This window comes from Monodon monoceros, unplaced genomic scaffold (assembly GCF_005190385.1).
Source record: "Monodon monoceros isolate NGI ecotype Baffin Bay Population unplaced genomic scaffold, NGI_Narwhal_1 Super_Scaffold_14, whole genome shotgun sequence".
NCBI classification, from domain to species: domain Eukaryota; kingdom Metazoa; phylum Chordata; class Mammalia; order Artiodactyla; family Monodontidae; genus Monodon; species Monodon monoceros.
Genome location: NW_021703770.1, coordinates 35,135,681 through 35,152,388, shown reverse-complemented (window position 1 = coordinate 35,152,388; position 16,708 = coordinate 35,135,681). Strand labels below are relative to the sequence as shown.

The 16,708-nt window shown below is 36.7% G+C and overlaps 1 protein-coding gene across 1 annotated transcript in view; it reads right to left on the bottom strand.

The window, feature by feature from the left end:
- Positions 1-16,708, bottom strand: part of STK3 (serine/threonine kinase 3) — a 324,871-nt gene that overhangs the window by 130,693 nt on the left and 177,470 nt on the right. The window contains exon 7 of the mRNA XM_029222626.1: positions 3,834-3,971. Coding sequence (XP_029078459.1) covers positions 3,834-3,971 — 138 coding nt within the window. The remainder of the gene's footprint in view (positions 1-3,833; positions 3,972-16,708) is intronic.

The window sequence follows — 16,708 nt, the reverse complement described above, 5'->3', positions numbered from 1 at the left end:
TCGCATAAGAAACCATGGATGTCAGAAGACAGTGGCACAACAGCTTCCAAGTACTGAAAGAACTGTCAATGAATAATTCTATAGCCGGTGAAAATATCTTTCAGGAATGAAGAGGAAATAAGACATTCTCAGATGAAGGAAAACTAAGAGAATTTGTTACCACAGACCTACCCTAAATGAATGGCTAAAACAAAAAGAAAGTAACAAAAGAAGGAACTTTGGAACATTAGGAGAAAGAACACTGGAAAGAGCAAAAATGGGTTAAACACAATATAACAGATTTCCCTTATTCTCTTGAGTTTTCTCGATCGTTTAAAGCAGCAGTCCCCAACCTTTTTGGCACCAGGGACCGGTTTCATGGAAGACAATTTTTCCATGGGTGGCGGGGATGGCTCAGGCGGTAATGTGAGCGATGGGGAGTGATGGGGAGTGATGGGGAGCGATGGGGAGCGGCAGATGAAGCTTCGCTCACTCGCCCGCCACTCACCTCCTGCTGTACAGCCCGGTTCCTAACAGGCCACGGACCAGTACTGGTCTGCGGCCTGGGGGTTGGGGACCCCTGGTTTAAAGGTTAAAACAAATACTGTAACACTTTGATATGGATCTCAATTATGAAGAGGAAGTATTAAAGATAATTATATTATAAATGGGAAGGACAGTGAGATAGATAAAGTTTCTACTCCTCACTTGATCTGGTAAAATGAAGAATAAGTCACATGCCATGGGAGTTCACAGAGTGACCCATGACACCAGCTGTTCCAGCAAAGCCCATGGGTTAATTCGAATAATGGCAGATCTCATTCTTCTAGAAGGCCAGACTAGGGCAAGAGCTGACTTTCAGGTTTTAGGCTACCCACCAGAAGGTACAAGGAACATTTCCAGATCAGGAGCTCTAGTGGCACTAGGCTGAACTTGAACCTTGTCCCTGGGGATTCAATATCCTCATCTTTCAAAAAACTACTAAGAGTTCAACTCAATAATCTCAAAGGATCCTTTCAGTCTCAGTCTACAATTCTTTTAAACTTACACAATTATCTATCTTATGTCAGAAAATAAACCACTATAAAAAATTCAGCACGAATTCCTCTTTAGAAACTGTTTATCAAAGTCTAGAAATCAATATAGTAAAATCTGTACATGTAGATTATAGCCAAATGTCCATTAAAACTTGGTAATAAGACTGTATTCTTAAAGTTAAAATATAATTTAACTTATAGAAGACACATGTGAAAGTCCTTTAAGAGCCAGAATGGCTTCCAGACATCCAGCAAAATAAAACTCTAAGGCATCTAATGAGACACTAATGAGACAACAGATAATAATCCTATCTAAAAAGCTTTTAAAATCAGAAGTTTGTTATCTTAAATAAACACATATTGAATTCAATACACATGTATTAAGCACTAGGTACCAGGAGTGCAAAAGTAATCCCCTTCCAAAAGGCATATAGCCCCTGACCCTGAATTAGTTACAATCTAGGACAAAGACACAGAAACAAGTTATTTGATTCTAACATGGTAAATGATATGCACAGGGTGCTTATGGGAACACAGAGGAACAACTGGCCTGAACAAAGATGAAGGCAAGGCTTTCTGGAGGAGTACCTAATTTGAATTAGAAACAGTGAGACAATGAGTAAAAAGAAGCCTGTTGGTAAAGGCAGTCTTTAAACTAGCAAGTTGGGGGTGGGAGAAACACCATGAAAAAAGGTATAGAGGATTGAAAAAGCATGATTTGTATAAGGAACTACAAGTCTATTATTTCAGTATTTATAAAGGGAAAAAAGGGGAGGTCAAGAAAGAGGTCAATTAAGAGGCCAGATGAGGATACCACATTATAACAGAGGGCCTCCATGGTCAACAACAGCACAACAGAAAAAGTTTTTAAAAATCAAAAAAACAATTATTGGCTCATAAGCACTATACAAAACCAGTTGCATTGTTTGCCCTTATTATAAAGAAAAATACTTGGGCCAAACCCAACTAGAAGCCAGAGGGTAACAGAGCTTCCTAATGTCATTCATACAGGTCAACTTCCTGGGTAAAAAGCAGAATGGAGAAACGATGACAAGTGGGGCTGGAGGACAAGTGGGATAAACCTAGAAGAATCCCTTAATCACTGTGTGACCTTCAGTGAATCATTGAACCTTTCTGGGCTTCGGTACTCTCATAAACAAAATTAGGAAATTTTACTAGAATAGTTCTTAAATGCTTTTCCACCCTAAAAACTCTAGGCTAAACACAGAATTTCTTTAAAAAGATTAGAAAAGATTATGGAAGAAAGACTAGAAAGAAATATTGGTTAAATTATCCAAAAACCAGAAATCAGATACATTTGGATTTACTTTATCGTCATCAGATTTTGTACTATTTGTCCCACTTTTTCTGTTATTTCCCCTCCCTGCTTCTTTCTTGACTTCTTTAGGGCTGAATAATTTAGACAGTCAATACAGTAACAAAAGCAATACGTCCTTGATTTATGTGCTTAAAATTCCTTTGAAGTGCGGACAATATTTCAAAATAAATGTTTCAACTAAGTAACTTTTGTAAGGTAATATTTGCACATAACACAAAACCCAAAAGGCTCAAAGAGAGCCTTCAGCAAAAAGTAAGTCTCCATCCCACTCTTGTCAGCCATATAGTTACCTTCTCTGGAGGCAGTTTCTTGCTTATTTTTCTAGAGCTACTCCACGATAAGCATTGACATATGTATATATACATATATGTGTGTGTAGACGTGTGTATTTTGCCAATCACTCCCCTCGATGGACCTCAAATTGCTTGTTTATATTTATGTTGTTTCCAATCTTTTGCCGTTACATTGTTTTATGAAGACTTTTACACATATGTTATTTCACACATGGTTAAATTTCTCTGTAGAGTAAATTTCTAGAAAAGTAATTGCTGGGTCAAAGAATATATGGTGTTTTATTCTAGACAGATATTGCTAAATCGCCTTCCATGGAGATTAAGTTAAATTTTCATAACAATAAACCTTACATTTAAGAGCCTGCTTCTTATATCCCTCAACAATTCCTTTTTTAAAAACGGTACCATGGAAAAATCACTTTTTATAACTATGTTTTTAATCCTTTTGTCACTTAACAAAAAGAATTATTTTCCAAATATCAAGTTTTGTTAACATGTACACTTATCATAGCTTAGAGGTCTAAGCCAGTTCTGCTGGGAAAGTAAAGACTCAGAAATACTTATTAAAAGTATTAAATTATTTCTATTTGCATTTAATGTCAAAGCAGATTAAAAAAAAAAAAACCTCCTGACACTCTGGATACAAAGTCAAGTTGTACAGGGACACTGAAACTCTTCATTTAAGTCATCTTGTAACCAGTATTTATAACATGTGATCTTCACAAGGAGTTCAGGAATCTTGCATTTATGTATCTTATAGAGCAAAAAGTCAAAGAAGAAATGCTGGGTCAAGGAATAATACATCAGGAAGAAAAACATAAGAAACAGTAATAATGGAAACGAGAACTCATATCTGAAATGAGAACCCTATGGAAGTTTAGTTTTAACATAACTTTAGGAGGAAAGAATTGACAACAAAAATTAAAAAGGGGGGCGGAGAGAAGATTGAACTTGGAAAACAAAAGAAAAAAATGAGAGAAAAAGAACATACAGGAGAAGAATGGTGTGTGTGTCTGTAGGTCTCTCTCTAAATCAATCCATATTTCTTGGGAGGTTTTCATCTTTAGAAATCAGTTAATGAAAAAATAAATAAATAAATCAGTTAATGAAACTCAATTCTGGTCAATGTCAGAAAGCTAAAAGGTGTAAAGAAAATATCCTCCCCTTAGAGACACAAGCACTGACCTGTAAAAGTTGTGTTGCAGTAGCTCTCTGCTCAGGATTCTTCACTAGGCACTTTTTAACAAAATCGGTGAAATCATCAGACCAAAGTTCTGGCTTCCTGAATGTTGGTGGTGGGTTTGTGGGAATCATAAAAATAGCCTGGTAAAAATGAAGTATCCAAAAGACACGGTAAGAATCACAATAACACACCAAATAAACAAATCTCTTTAACCTATCTTTTTATCAGACTCTAAATGTGAAAAACAAATTTAAGCTGTTCTAGGATTTCCAGTAAAATTGCAATTCAGGAAGCAAGCCCATCTGCTACTAATGTAATCACTTCCCATTAAATTTCCTCTATTTGAGTTGTAGCTCATTGAGCACATCATTCTTTATTTTATCATTTTTAATCAGTCTCCAAAGTAGACTGCATTTCTAACCCTTTTACCAAACTAAGGACATTCTCTGGTTAAACAGATATATCCCCCAATTTTGCTATTGCATGCCAGATTTGCTTCTCATTTCAGGTTTTTAGTACTGCTGTTCAGAATGCCTAGCAGCAGTCTAGCTTGCTTCTGCAATCTAGAACACTTAAGTATAAATATCATTACTGCTGTGATTTGAAATAATACTTGACAGAGGCAAGATTTTTATTTCTCTTTCTAAATACATGAGTCAGGATTCTGAATGAAAAGTTTTAAAGGTAATATATCACTTTATCACTAATGATTTAATTTGGTATTAATAACTTAGTACTAATGATAATACATTCAGAGAGTTCAAAATTCAAAAACTTTACAAAGTTTCTGTGTCATCTTGTCTTCATAGCTACCCAGTCACCTTTTTTTGACCGAGAGAATTAATCCTTAATGTTGTTAGGAAATCACTGTATGTAATGAATTAACTTCTCTCCTGGGCTCTAGAATAGTTCCTGATAAAATACCATCACTAAAATATCATTTTCTTTGAAAAGATATGAAAACAATAATAAAGTTAAAACAAATGTATCATGCACTCAACAAATATTAGCTATCATCATTTTCATTTCCACATAATGTTATAAAAAGACAAGAGACAAACAGCAATGACAAAAATTTTATAAGGTAAAATGAACTCAATCATATTATAACTAACTGTAGTTTAATAGGTAAGTTTAATTACACAATCAACACTACAGGTGACATGAGGAAAAAAATGGCTTTTTGGCCATCAATTAATATATGCATACACAGTATACAGACACGGGCCTCTCAAAGATGTATTCAGGGGTGAAGCATCCGAAAAACCCCTTTCTAGACTTTAGTATTCTCTGACTTTCCAGAAGAGAGGTGTCTGTCTCTGTTCTAGCTCAGTTTTTCACCTGGTTGCTGGTCCTCTTTCTTCATGGAAATTTCATGTACCTGAACTTATGTCCCTTCTCCTTAATGCATAAAGAAAATAAAGACGGCAATACTACAAACCACAGAAATACTTAGAAACTAAGTGTTTTACCATTGAAAGAAACTCATCATAGCTATGTTTAAAACTTCTGTTCGTGTATGGAGAAAATACCAAAACTGTAGACAAAGTAATAAAGGTAATATATTCTTGGGGATACCAAGTTTAATGTATTCCTTTGGTATAATAAAACTGTTCTACTCTCCATTGAATTTTTACTAACTGTTCAAAAGCCATTCACAAGTATCACAGAATTTTTATAGCAAAAGACACATGAGAGATCATTTAGCTCAATCTTCTCATTTAACAGAAAAGGAATCAGAAGTCCAGAAAGGCTAAGTGACTTAAAATTTCAGACTAGTATTCTAATGTTTCTACTATGTTTCAGGAAGGTGAGGTACAGAACAAAGAGGGTTACTCTATCTAAACAAGCAGTTAATAAGAGGACAGACAGATGATAGATGATGGTTCTGTTTTCAATGTATACATCTTCCCTGGTCCTCCTCTTTTACTTCCAAGTGAAGAAAGCATAAGCAAGTTTTAAGCCTTTAAGACAAGACAGTGACAGGAAAGATCTTAAAACCTATTATAGTCACAGCAGTGACACTAAAGTTGAAGCTCATTCAATGAAATACGAATGAGGGAAAGACTATTCAGTGGAGAAAATACAGTCTTTTCAACATATGGTGCTGGGAAGACTAGATATATTCACATACAATAAAAATGAATTTGGACTCTTACTTACACCATATACAAAAATTAAATCAACAACCTAACAGTAAGAGCTAAAACTATAAAACCCTTAGAAGAAAACATAGGGGGAAAGCTTCATGACACTGAATATGGTAATGATTTCTTGGATATGACACCAAAACTCAAGGCAACAAAAGAAAAAATAAATTGGGCTTCATCAAAATTTAACAGTTTCAGGCATCAAAGGATACTATCAACAGAGTAAAGAGGCAACCCACGACAGACGGAAGGGCTGAACAAAATGTGGTGTTTATATTGTATATACACATACAATGGAATATTATTAAACCTTAAAAAGGAAGAAAAATTTGACACATGCTATAGCATAAACTTGAAGACTTCATGCTGACTGAAATAAGCCAGTTGCACAAGGACAAATATTGCATGATTCTTCTTATAGTGAGGTTCCTAGAGTAGTCAAGTTCATAGAGACAGAGAGTAGAATGGTGGTTGCCAGGGATTGTGAGAAAGGGGGAAGTGGGGAGTTAGCATTCAACAGGCACAGAATTTCAGCTGGGGAAGATGAAAAGGCTCTGGAGAGGGATGGTTGGTGATGGTTGTATGGCAATGAGAATGTACTTGATTTTATGGAACTGTATACCTAAAAAATGGTTAAAAGGGTTAATTTTATGTTTTGTATATTTTACCACAATAAAAAAAAATGAAGGAGGGAAAATATAAAGCACTAATCAAGTTCAGGAATATTAGTTGAATGCCTGCTACACACAAAGCATGGTATTAGACATTATATGGAGTTCAAAGATGCAGCAGGAAATACAGTCACTACCCTTTAGAAACTTCTAACCTAGTCTGGTAATGAAAGAACAGTAAAAGATTTAAAGAATAGTACAATAATAAAAGAAATGATATAAGGCATCAAGGAGAGAGGTCATTCCCCTTAGAAGAAATAGCATAAGGAAAAGCGAGAGAGTGAAATAAAGCTATTGGGAGGAGCAGAGAACAAGCTGACTATCTTATAAGGGACTAAGAAATGATAAGATTAGAAGGGGGAATGAAGGACATGGAGTTTGGTCATCAAGAAAGTGCACAACTGAAAGAAGTCTTTTTTTCTGGTGTGTGTGTGTGCATGTGTGTGTCTTATGTTTTTGCCTTTAATCAGAGTTTGTTTATGACCTAAGAAAAGGATTAACAAAAAACAGACAAACCTGGAGATACTCTAAATACGGAATAGAAAAGGCACTGTGGGGCTAGTGTAGATGTCCCAGGATGAGCAATAAAAAGTTTAAACTAGGATGGTATCTATAGGAATGAAACAGAAGAAATAAGGTATGAGACACTACAAAAGAAGAACCAAGAGTACATCCTAACAACATTGTTTGGGGGGCTAGAGAAAAGGAAAAACAAAAGCTTACTCCGGAATTCAAGAAATAAAAAATAGACACATTAATTGCACAGCATTCAGGTATTCTAACAGTTTACTACATCATTCTTTTGAGAGCCCTCAGAATATGCAGTAGTTTACTACAATGTGTTATCACTGGTTTCTAACTTGGAAAGTGAGCCAAAGGATCTTCTGTGGACAAAGCAATGAATATTCAATATCCAAATCTGCTGATTCTAGGGTGAGAGTTAATCTCTTTATTAGTGTACTCATCTTCTTTGAAAAAGAGAAAATCCTTTAATAGAACATTCGTATACATCTTACATCATATTACACGTATGACACCTAAGGTAGTCCTTCAAAAGCAGTGTAGCCAGTTTTATGACACAATAAGCATCTACCAAAATACAAGTATGTACCAAGTATTTTCTGTGTGTTCCTAGGTTCTATTAAAGAAACAGCAAACTGATAGGCCACAAGCTAGATAGCATCAGTGGATACCTTTTGTTCAGGCAACATCTAGCTCATAGTCCCACAAGGTAAAAATCTGCTGGAATGGGAGATCAGCTCGTGCTTTGTGACCACCTAGAGGAGTGGGATAGGGAGGGTGGGAGGGAGGGAGACGCAAGAAGGAAGAGATATGGGAACATATGTATATGTATAACTGATTCACTTTGTTATAAAGCAGAAACTAACACACCACTGTAAAGCAATCATACTCCAATAAAGATGTAAAAAAAAAAAAAATCTGCTGGAATCAAGCTGATAAGCAGAGGCCTCTTGATGTATGCTCTCCCTTCTACATGGGTCCCATCTAGCCTGGCTCAGTTATCTACTTTAGCTGATGGTCCCCATTACATATAACTTTGTGTTACAGATTCTAAAATAAGACACATATCTTGGGCCCACAAAGCTCACAGTCAAACAGCGGGCGGGGGAGGAGGGAGGCAAGGAGGACTAACACATATGAAACAAAGAGCAAAATATGGAGTGCTAGAAAATAAAACTCTTCTCTAAATAACCTAATTAAGCTCAGCTCCATAGTTGAAACAGAACATAATCTGGCTTTAAGGATGGGCAAAATGGGGTTAATATCAGCTGTGGCAAAAGGCACACAAAAACACCTTGTGCCTCAAATTAAAGAATAAAAATAAATTTGAACTCTCATCTCTGCAAAATAGTTCAAAGCACCTACATAAGCCCCTATATAGACTGACCTCAAACTGCAGGTAAATGATACGAGATTGTCTAGGTAAATGTTGTTCATCTGTACTTCTGTTACAAATTGATGGATAACAACTCACTGGTTTATGACCTTGAAGCTAATGCTCTCCTTTGAACTTTGAGCCAATGACTTGCAGTCTTATCTTCAGATAATCTTAACATATAAGGCTCACCTTAGCAGTAGCTATTAGAAACCCAAGGATAAAAAGCTTAACTCTAATGCTTATTTACCCAGTACTATCATAAAGTGATCCTAAAATGTTCACATTCTATTCCCAAACAAATACTGAACTGCATACAGTTCAAACAAATAAGTCTTAATATATGGTCTGCCAAAATACAGAGACTCTAAAAATCTCCAGGAAAACCACTATACCTTTTATTTCCTTTTATTTTTTTTTTAGGTTAGATAATCAGTAACAAACTGACAGATTTTTCTCACAGACTTGACTTTGTTCAACTAATTTAACCTAATCATGAAGCAGAGAGGATCCTCTTGAGAATCTCCAGGCTTTGTATGAGTTGATTAGGTAATAGGCCCCTGCTGTAGAAAGTTTTGGCATTCGGTGTCTAGCCTTAAACTAACAATTCACGCCCTTCCTTGACACCAACCAAATCGCATGGACACACATTACAGCCATAAAATTTATCTTATCTCTAACACGGTTTTGATTGAAGAATGTTAGTACGATAAATGATATGATTATCTTTGTGTTTGTTTCTACACAACGTGTTGCTTAACTATATATTGAACCTCTGATTAAGTTTTAAAAAGAACTTCCCTGATCACAAGCAGTCTTAAGAAGCCAAGAAATATGAGCCCCTCAAAATAACGAATTATCATCATTCCTGGAATTTCATGCCTTAGACTTCAGGAGCACCCAGAAGATATGAAAAGAGCTGGAGCTGAGAAACGACAAAGCCTGAACTTTATAATCTCAATAGAGTGAGTCAACACATATATCTGAAGGTACCTGGATTTGTGAATGTACAGAAGCAATGGACATGCTAGAATAACAAAGGAACCTGTGCCACTATTCAAGAACCTCAGGTACATGAGCAAAAGGTTATCTTCATAACAAACAAATGAGATAAAGGATGAGAGAGCACTTTATAAAACTGCAAAGAACTAAAAACAAATATAGCTGTTTCCTGATAGTGAATATAATACAGAGGTAGCAAGCTACTAAGTCCAAGTATATCATTCCTAAAAAGGATACATAGTAATAATATTTTTTAAAGACTATTACAAATAAGGTAGTGAACAGTACAATGGAATGAACCCTACGCTGGACTTAGGTCAGAAACATAGGCTTGAGTTCTAAATCACCCTCTTGACTGTGTGGTCTGTTTTTTCATATAAGTGAGGTGGTTGAACTAGGTACTTTTCAGATTCCTTTTTGGGTCTAAAAGACTCTGGCACTCTATAACTGCCTAGCAATCTAGGAGTTAAATCCTAGTTAGACAAGTATTCAATTGTTGGTTAAAAAGAAGATGGAGGTGAAGAGGACAGTGAAGGATAAAGAAGGCTTACTAGATGTTAATATAAAAATACAAATCTAAGTTTTTATCACCACTCCCTTAAAAGCAACTTTAAATAGACAGAGGTTTGAAGACAATATGAAAATCTAGAGTGACCCTCGCTCTTAGGGTGCAGTTTCTACAGTAAGCCCAGGGTTAAAGTATTGCCAGCATGACGTCACAATTCACTCCAGCTCCAGTTGCAGGAATTTCAGTTATCATTAATCTGGCCCATAAAGGCCAATTTGCCTGCCTAGGACCCAAATTAAGGGAAGGGATGTAGCTGGTGCCCTGGCAGTCCAGGGTGAATAAGAGAACCAACTCTAGAGGTCTGAGCCACCTCTAGATGGCACTTGGTTACCATAACACCACCATTATGAGTAGCCATCTGACCTCTTTTACTTCTCTAAGCCTGTTTCCACATTTTAAAAATAGGAATAATAATAATAGAACAATAAGAAATACCTCACAGAGCTGACCTGAAGTTTAAATGGGTTAATACATGTAAAATACTTAGAATAGCACCTGTCACATTATAAATGCATAATAATGTTAGCTTTATTAATCCAATTCTACCACTGAGGGTCATCACTTAACTAGTTTATTCAAGATCACACAGCTAGTAAAGTAGCTGTCAAAACTAGAAATCAGGTCTATCTGGCTCCTTACCTACTTCACACTATCTCCATGTTTCTATTAAATTTCTGCCACAGATAATTCTATTATAAGGTAAAGGCTCTGTAACACATATTCAGTCTCCAGAAAAGAAAATGCAAAGCTATTTATATAAAAACGATTATAGTGCACTTTCTGTAATTGTGGTAAGATGCAAATAAAAAATACCAAACAATTAAGAAATGGCTAAGTAAATCACTATATATCAACAAAATGGGGTAACATATTGCCATTAAAATGGAAAATGCATAAATTACAAAACCACAAAGAAATGTACTATTATAAGAAAAGTGAATTTACAATAGCCAAGATATGGATGCAACCTAAATGTCCGTTGACAGATAAATGGATAAAGAAGACGTGATACACACACACACACACACACACACACACACACACATATGCAATATGGAATACTACTCAGTCATAAAAAATGAAATAATGTCATTTGCAGCAAAATGGATGGACCTAGAGATTATCATACTAAGTCAAGTCAGAAAGAGAAAGACAAATACTGTATGTTATCACTTATATGTGGAATCTAAAATATGACAGAAATGAACTTATCCACAAAACACAAACAGACTCACAGACATAGAGAATAGACTTGTGGTTGCCAAGGGGGATGGGGGGTGAGGGAGGGATGGACTGGAAGTTTGGGATTAGCAGATGCAAACTAGTATATATAGGATTTATAAACAAGGTCCTACTATATAGCATAGGGAACTATATTCACTATCCTTAATAAACCATAATGGAAAAGAAAAAAAATAAAATGGAAAGATATTCACAATAAAAAAAAGAAAAGTCAAAATAAGAAAATAAAACAACAGTACATAATGATTGCCTTCACATAAAAATGACAAGTACACAGCAATAAACATTGAAAGATGGTACAGAATCTCGAAAATTCAAAATATCAATTCACTGTCTACAAGACTGCATAAGATTCCTTTAAAATGTTTTATTATAAAGGCCACTATATATTCAACTTTTAAATATTATAATTATAACTGAACAAAGGCTTCATTTAAAACCACTGCTTAAGTTATCACCTATTTCAGTCTGCCTCTAAAACCACCTCTCACAGAAGCACAATTTAAATTCCAATACCTCTGACTGCTTCCACTTCAATCTTAATTGCCTTTCAAGGTTGAAATATAATATTCCTTTAATATAATTCAAAAATATCCATAAAACATGGCTACAGAAGAAATCAAAAGTGAACAGGGGCCAAAACTTAAGGAACTTTATAATTCCACCCTCTCTCAGATCTCCCAAATTGGAATTCCTGTGTGCGATCAGCTCAATTAACTTTTATAAGGACATAAAATATACCCAAACCGGGCTTCCCTGGTGGCGCAGTGGTTGAGAGTCCGTCTGCCGATGCAGGGGACGCGGGTTCGTGCCCTGGTCCGAGAAGATCCCACATGCCGCGGAGCGGCTGCGCCCGTGAGCCATGGCTGCTGAGCCTGCGCGTCCAGAGCCTGTGCTCCGCAACGGGAGAGGCCACAACAGTGAGAGGCCCGCATACCACAAAATAAAAAAAAAAAAAAAATATATATATATATATATATATATATATACCCAAACCTACAATATTAGAATTTATTCAAGAAGCTTACAATCTAATGGGGTAGGAAAATGCATACCACCAGATTATTGCAATAAAATAGTGTAAGTGCTAAAATAGATGTGAACAATGGGCATTATAAAATGACTTAGCTCAAATTTATGTTCAGAGAAAAATGAGATGCTGAGTCCTAAAGAATGAATGAGTTAATGAGGCACAGAAAAGAGAACTGCATGTTCTAAGGTGTGAGGTCTGAAATACCACGGTGTCTATGACAGAAACTGACTTGTTCCACGTGTGGGGCAGGAAAATTACAAGATGAGCCTGAAGCATCTTACTGGCCCTTAAAGGAAAAAAACAAAAACAAAGAAACACTTAAACTAATCAAGTCTATCAAAAGAAGTTCAAAACCTGTAGAACTTAGCTTCACTCATAATAGATTCTGATTTAATCCGATCTGAGGTGAGAACCAGGCACAGTATTTTCTGTCTCCCAAGTAATTCTAATGTGCAGCCAACACTGAGAACCACTGTGCTAGAACATAAAATATAAGGCAAAGTATTATCATACCACATACCTCAACTTCAGCACCTTCCACATTTTAACGTGGACTCCTGTTAGTTACAAACTCATGCTAAACGCTCCAGATAACATGGAAACTATCAATACTTTACAACCTAAACAGTGTCTATCACGTTTTGTATCCTCAACAGCATTAGGCATAGTTACTTCTGCAGAGTAAAATCTGAATCTATACTGAGAGTGTTGATATAAAAAACTGCAGTTAAATACGGTGACTTGAATACACTGACTTACCTCAACACCATTCCAAAAATCCTACTAAAGGACAGCAGGAATTTTTTTTAAAGGCTTAAACTCCAAAGAGAGAAGGACAATAGCAAATATGGGACAGCAATAAAATTTTGGAAACAGAAAGGTAAATGGATGAGTCATAACTAACTCAAAAGATCTGAAAAATCAGTGAGAAGCAATCAACTCCCACCACGAGGGGAAAAAATGGCTAAGAAATTGGAAGGACCAGATACATCTAAAGAAAGAGGACATCTGTAGCAATGAGCATACCTACGTGGCACCCAAATTTTAGTTTCTAAAATGCCACTCCCACTGAAAGAAACCAGTGCTCCTTGAAGAAACAATTTATTTCAGGGCTGGAACAAGGAAATTACAAGGTGAGCCTGGGGTACCTTGTTGCGCCTTACTTTAGTAAGGAAGCATTCAAAGATATATGAAATCATGTCAAAAGGCACAGGACTAGCCAAACAGAATAACTGAGCATCAAAATAGTAATAATAATGGCTATAATTGATTATAACATACTGAATAAGATGAAAATCAGTCTATAGTGATATATTTTAAAGGGAGAGAGTTTTAGAAAAGCCATTCTTTATAGGAAAATACCAAATAGTAAATACACAATGATTGAATTACTTAGAAGATCAACATTTGTCACCCTCAATGTACTGTAATGATCAATTCAGGCAAGGATCACCAGAGGATACTACTGCCAGCAAAAAGTTACTGGAGTAACCTTGCTTGCAAGATACAAAAGCACTACCCCCACAGACCACTTAATAATCACAAAGGAGAAGATGTGCCTTTACAATAGAGAGATCTGCTCATTATCACCTTAACTAAGTGATCAAACACTAACAGACAAACTGACAGTACGTGGTTTCTGACGTGACACAATACGAAATACACACCACTACCTGTGAAATCCTTCCCCAAAACATATAACCTGAATCTAATCTACTGAGTACAGGCATACATTTTTTTTGTGCTTTGCCTTACTGCGCTATGCAGATGTTGCGTGTTTTACAAGTTGAAGGTCTGTGGCAACCCTGCATCAAGCAAGTCTATCGGCACCATTTTTCCAACAGCATTTGCTCACTTCATGTCTCAGTGTCACAGTTTGGTAATTCTCGCAATATTTCCAACCTCTTCATGATATTACTATTATATTTGTTAGGGCGCTCTCTGACTCTCTGACCAATGATCTTTGATGTCATTACTGTGACTTGACTTGCTGAAAGTTGAGACGAAAATTAACATTTTTTAGCAATAAAGTATTTTTAAATTAAGGTGTGTATATTGGGTTTTTTTTAGACATAATGCTATTGCACACTTAATAGACTACAGGATAGTGTAAACATAAATTTATATGCACTGGGAAACCAAAGAAATTCATATGACTCACTTTACTGCAATATTTGCTTTATTTGGGTGGTCTGGAACCAAACCCATGTATCTCTGAGGCATGCCTGTACTGGAAATGTGGCTAGTGTAACTAAGAAACTGAATTTTAAACTTTATTTAAATTTAAATTGCTACATGGGACTAGTGGCTATCATATTGAACAGTGCAGATATAGAAAATTTCCATCATTGCAGAAAGTTCTACTGGATTGCGCCCTGCTCTAGATCTAATTTCCAGGTTATAGGAAAGATAGGGAATAGAGGAAAAAGCTAAAAGACACTAATGAGGAAACATGAAGGCAAATCCAGATTACAGGAAATTCTCCCCAAAAATCCTTGCCCCACCCTTTCAAAAACTCAATGCCATGGGGAAAAAGGTGTGTGCATGTTGGGGGACAGAGAGTACGGTGCCTGAACTAGATTAAAAGAGGCCAAATACAATGTGTGTCAACCAAAGAAATGTGAGTATGAACTAAATAGTAGATTACGTTAGAAAATCACTGTTGATTTTCTTAGGTGTAATCGTGGTACTGTGGCTATGCAAGAGTATGTTCCTTCTCTTCGAGGATGTATGCAGAAGTAAATGTTCAGAGATGAAGTATCACACACTTCAAACAAAAGATAGACAGACGGACAGACAGACAGATGAGAGACAGCTAGGCAGGTAAGAGAGGAAGAAAGGGAGGAGAAAGATGGACAGCTGGATAGATGGCAGGTACAATGACAGCTCCCACAACCACACACACCCCAAAGATTCACAGGCCACATCCTAATCCCTGGAACTTGTGGATAGCTTACCTGACATGGCAAAAAACTTTGCAGATAGGATTAAATTAAGGCTCTTGAGATTGGAAGATTATCCTGAATTACCTGGGCAGGCCCACTGTATTCACGAGGGTCCTTAAAAGTGTAAGAGGGAGGCAGAAGAAGAGAATCAGAGGGGGATGTGACTACGGGAGAATGGTCAGAGAGATGCAACGCTGCTGCTCTGAAGGTGAGGAAACGGGCCACAAATCAAGGAACGTGAGCAGCCTTTAGAAACCGGGAAGGGCAAGGAAACAAATTCTCCTCAAGAGCCTCCAGAAAGAAGGACAGCCCTGCCAACACTTCAGTTTTGGCCCAGTAAGACCTGTGTTGCACTTCTAACCTACAAAACTATAAGATAATAGACTTGTGTTGTGTAAGCCACAAAGTTTGTGGTAATTTGTTACAGGAGAAGAAGAAAACCACTACAGATAAACAGTTGGGAGTGGGGAGAGGAGAAAGGGACAGGAGAAAGAAAGGAAAGGGGAGGGGGAGGAAGGGACGGAGGGATAAGGAGAGAGAAAAAGAGAAAGAGGAAAAAGAGGAACAAGTTGTCAGGCAATACATGCTAGTGTGGTAGTGCTACCACCATCAGTATGCTGCCTCTACCTTCCAGGCTACCTCACAGTCTAAGATGGCTGCTCAAACATGAGCTACCACGTGCTCACTCCAGACAGCAGGAAGGGAGTTGGGGGAACAGAAATGCACAGTCTCAGTCAGCACTCTTTACCCAGCTTTCCTAAAAGTCCAACCCAACACTTTTCTTTACATCTGACATCCAGAACTTACGTATGAAAGGAATGATGAGAAACGTAGTTTTTACTCTGAATAACAATACTTTTTTAGCCAAAACTGAAGGTTCTATTCCTAAGAAAAGATGGCACTTAACAACGTCCACAGTTACACATTTATTTTGATGTATATTAGAAAAAAATTAATTGCACATAAAACCTATGATTTCAAGGATATTTTTTTCTTACTATATGGCTAAGAAAAAGAAGTGAATAAATTTAAAGTCAATTTAAGTAAAAAAATTAAGTTAACTACATGTAAAATAAAGAATTTGTCTGGTCTTTGTCCTGGATTCCTAAAAATCTTCAAAAACCCTTGGAATTTCCTGAGTGACATGGAGTACCTTTGTTATACTAATGAGGTGACCCTGGTGGGCCCCCAGATGGCTTCAGGATGGGCACTGATCACCAAGGAGATCAACTGTGTGATTAAAGGGTTAGGACTCTCAGCTATTTGACCTCTGGGGAGGAGCCTGAAGAATGAGTTCAAACGTGTGGCTAATGATTCAACTGGGCCTACTTAATGAAACCCCAATAAAAACAGTGGACACTGAGGCTCG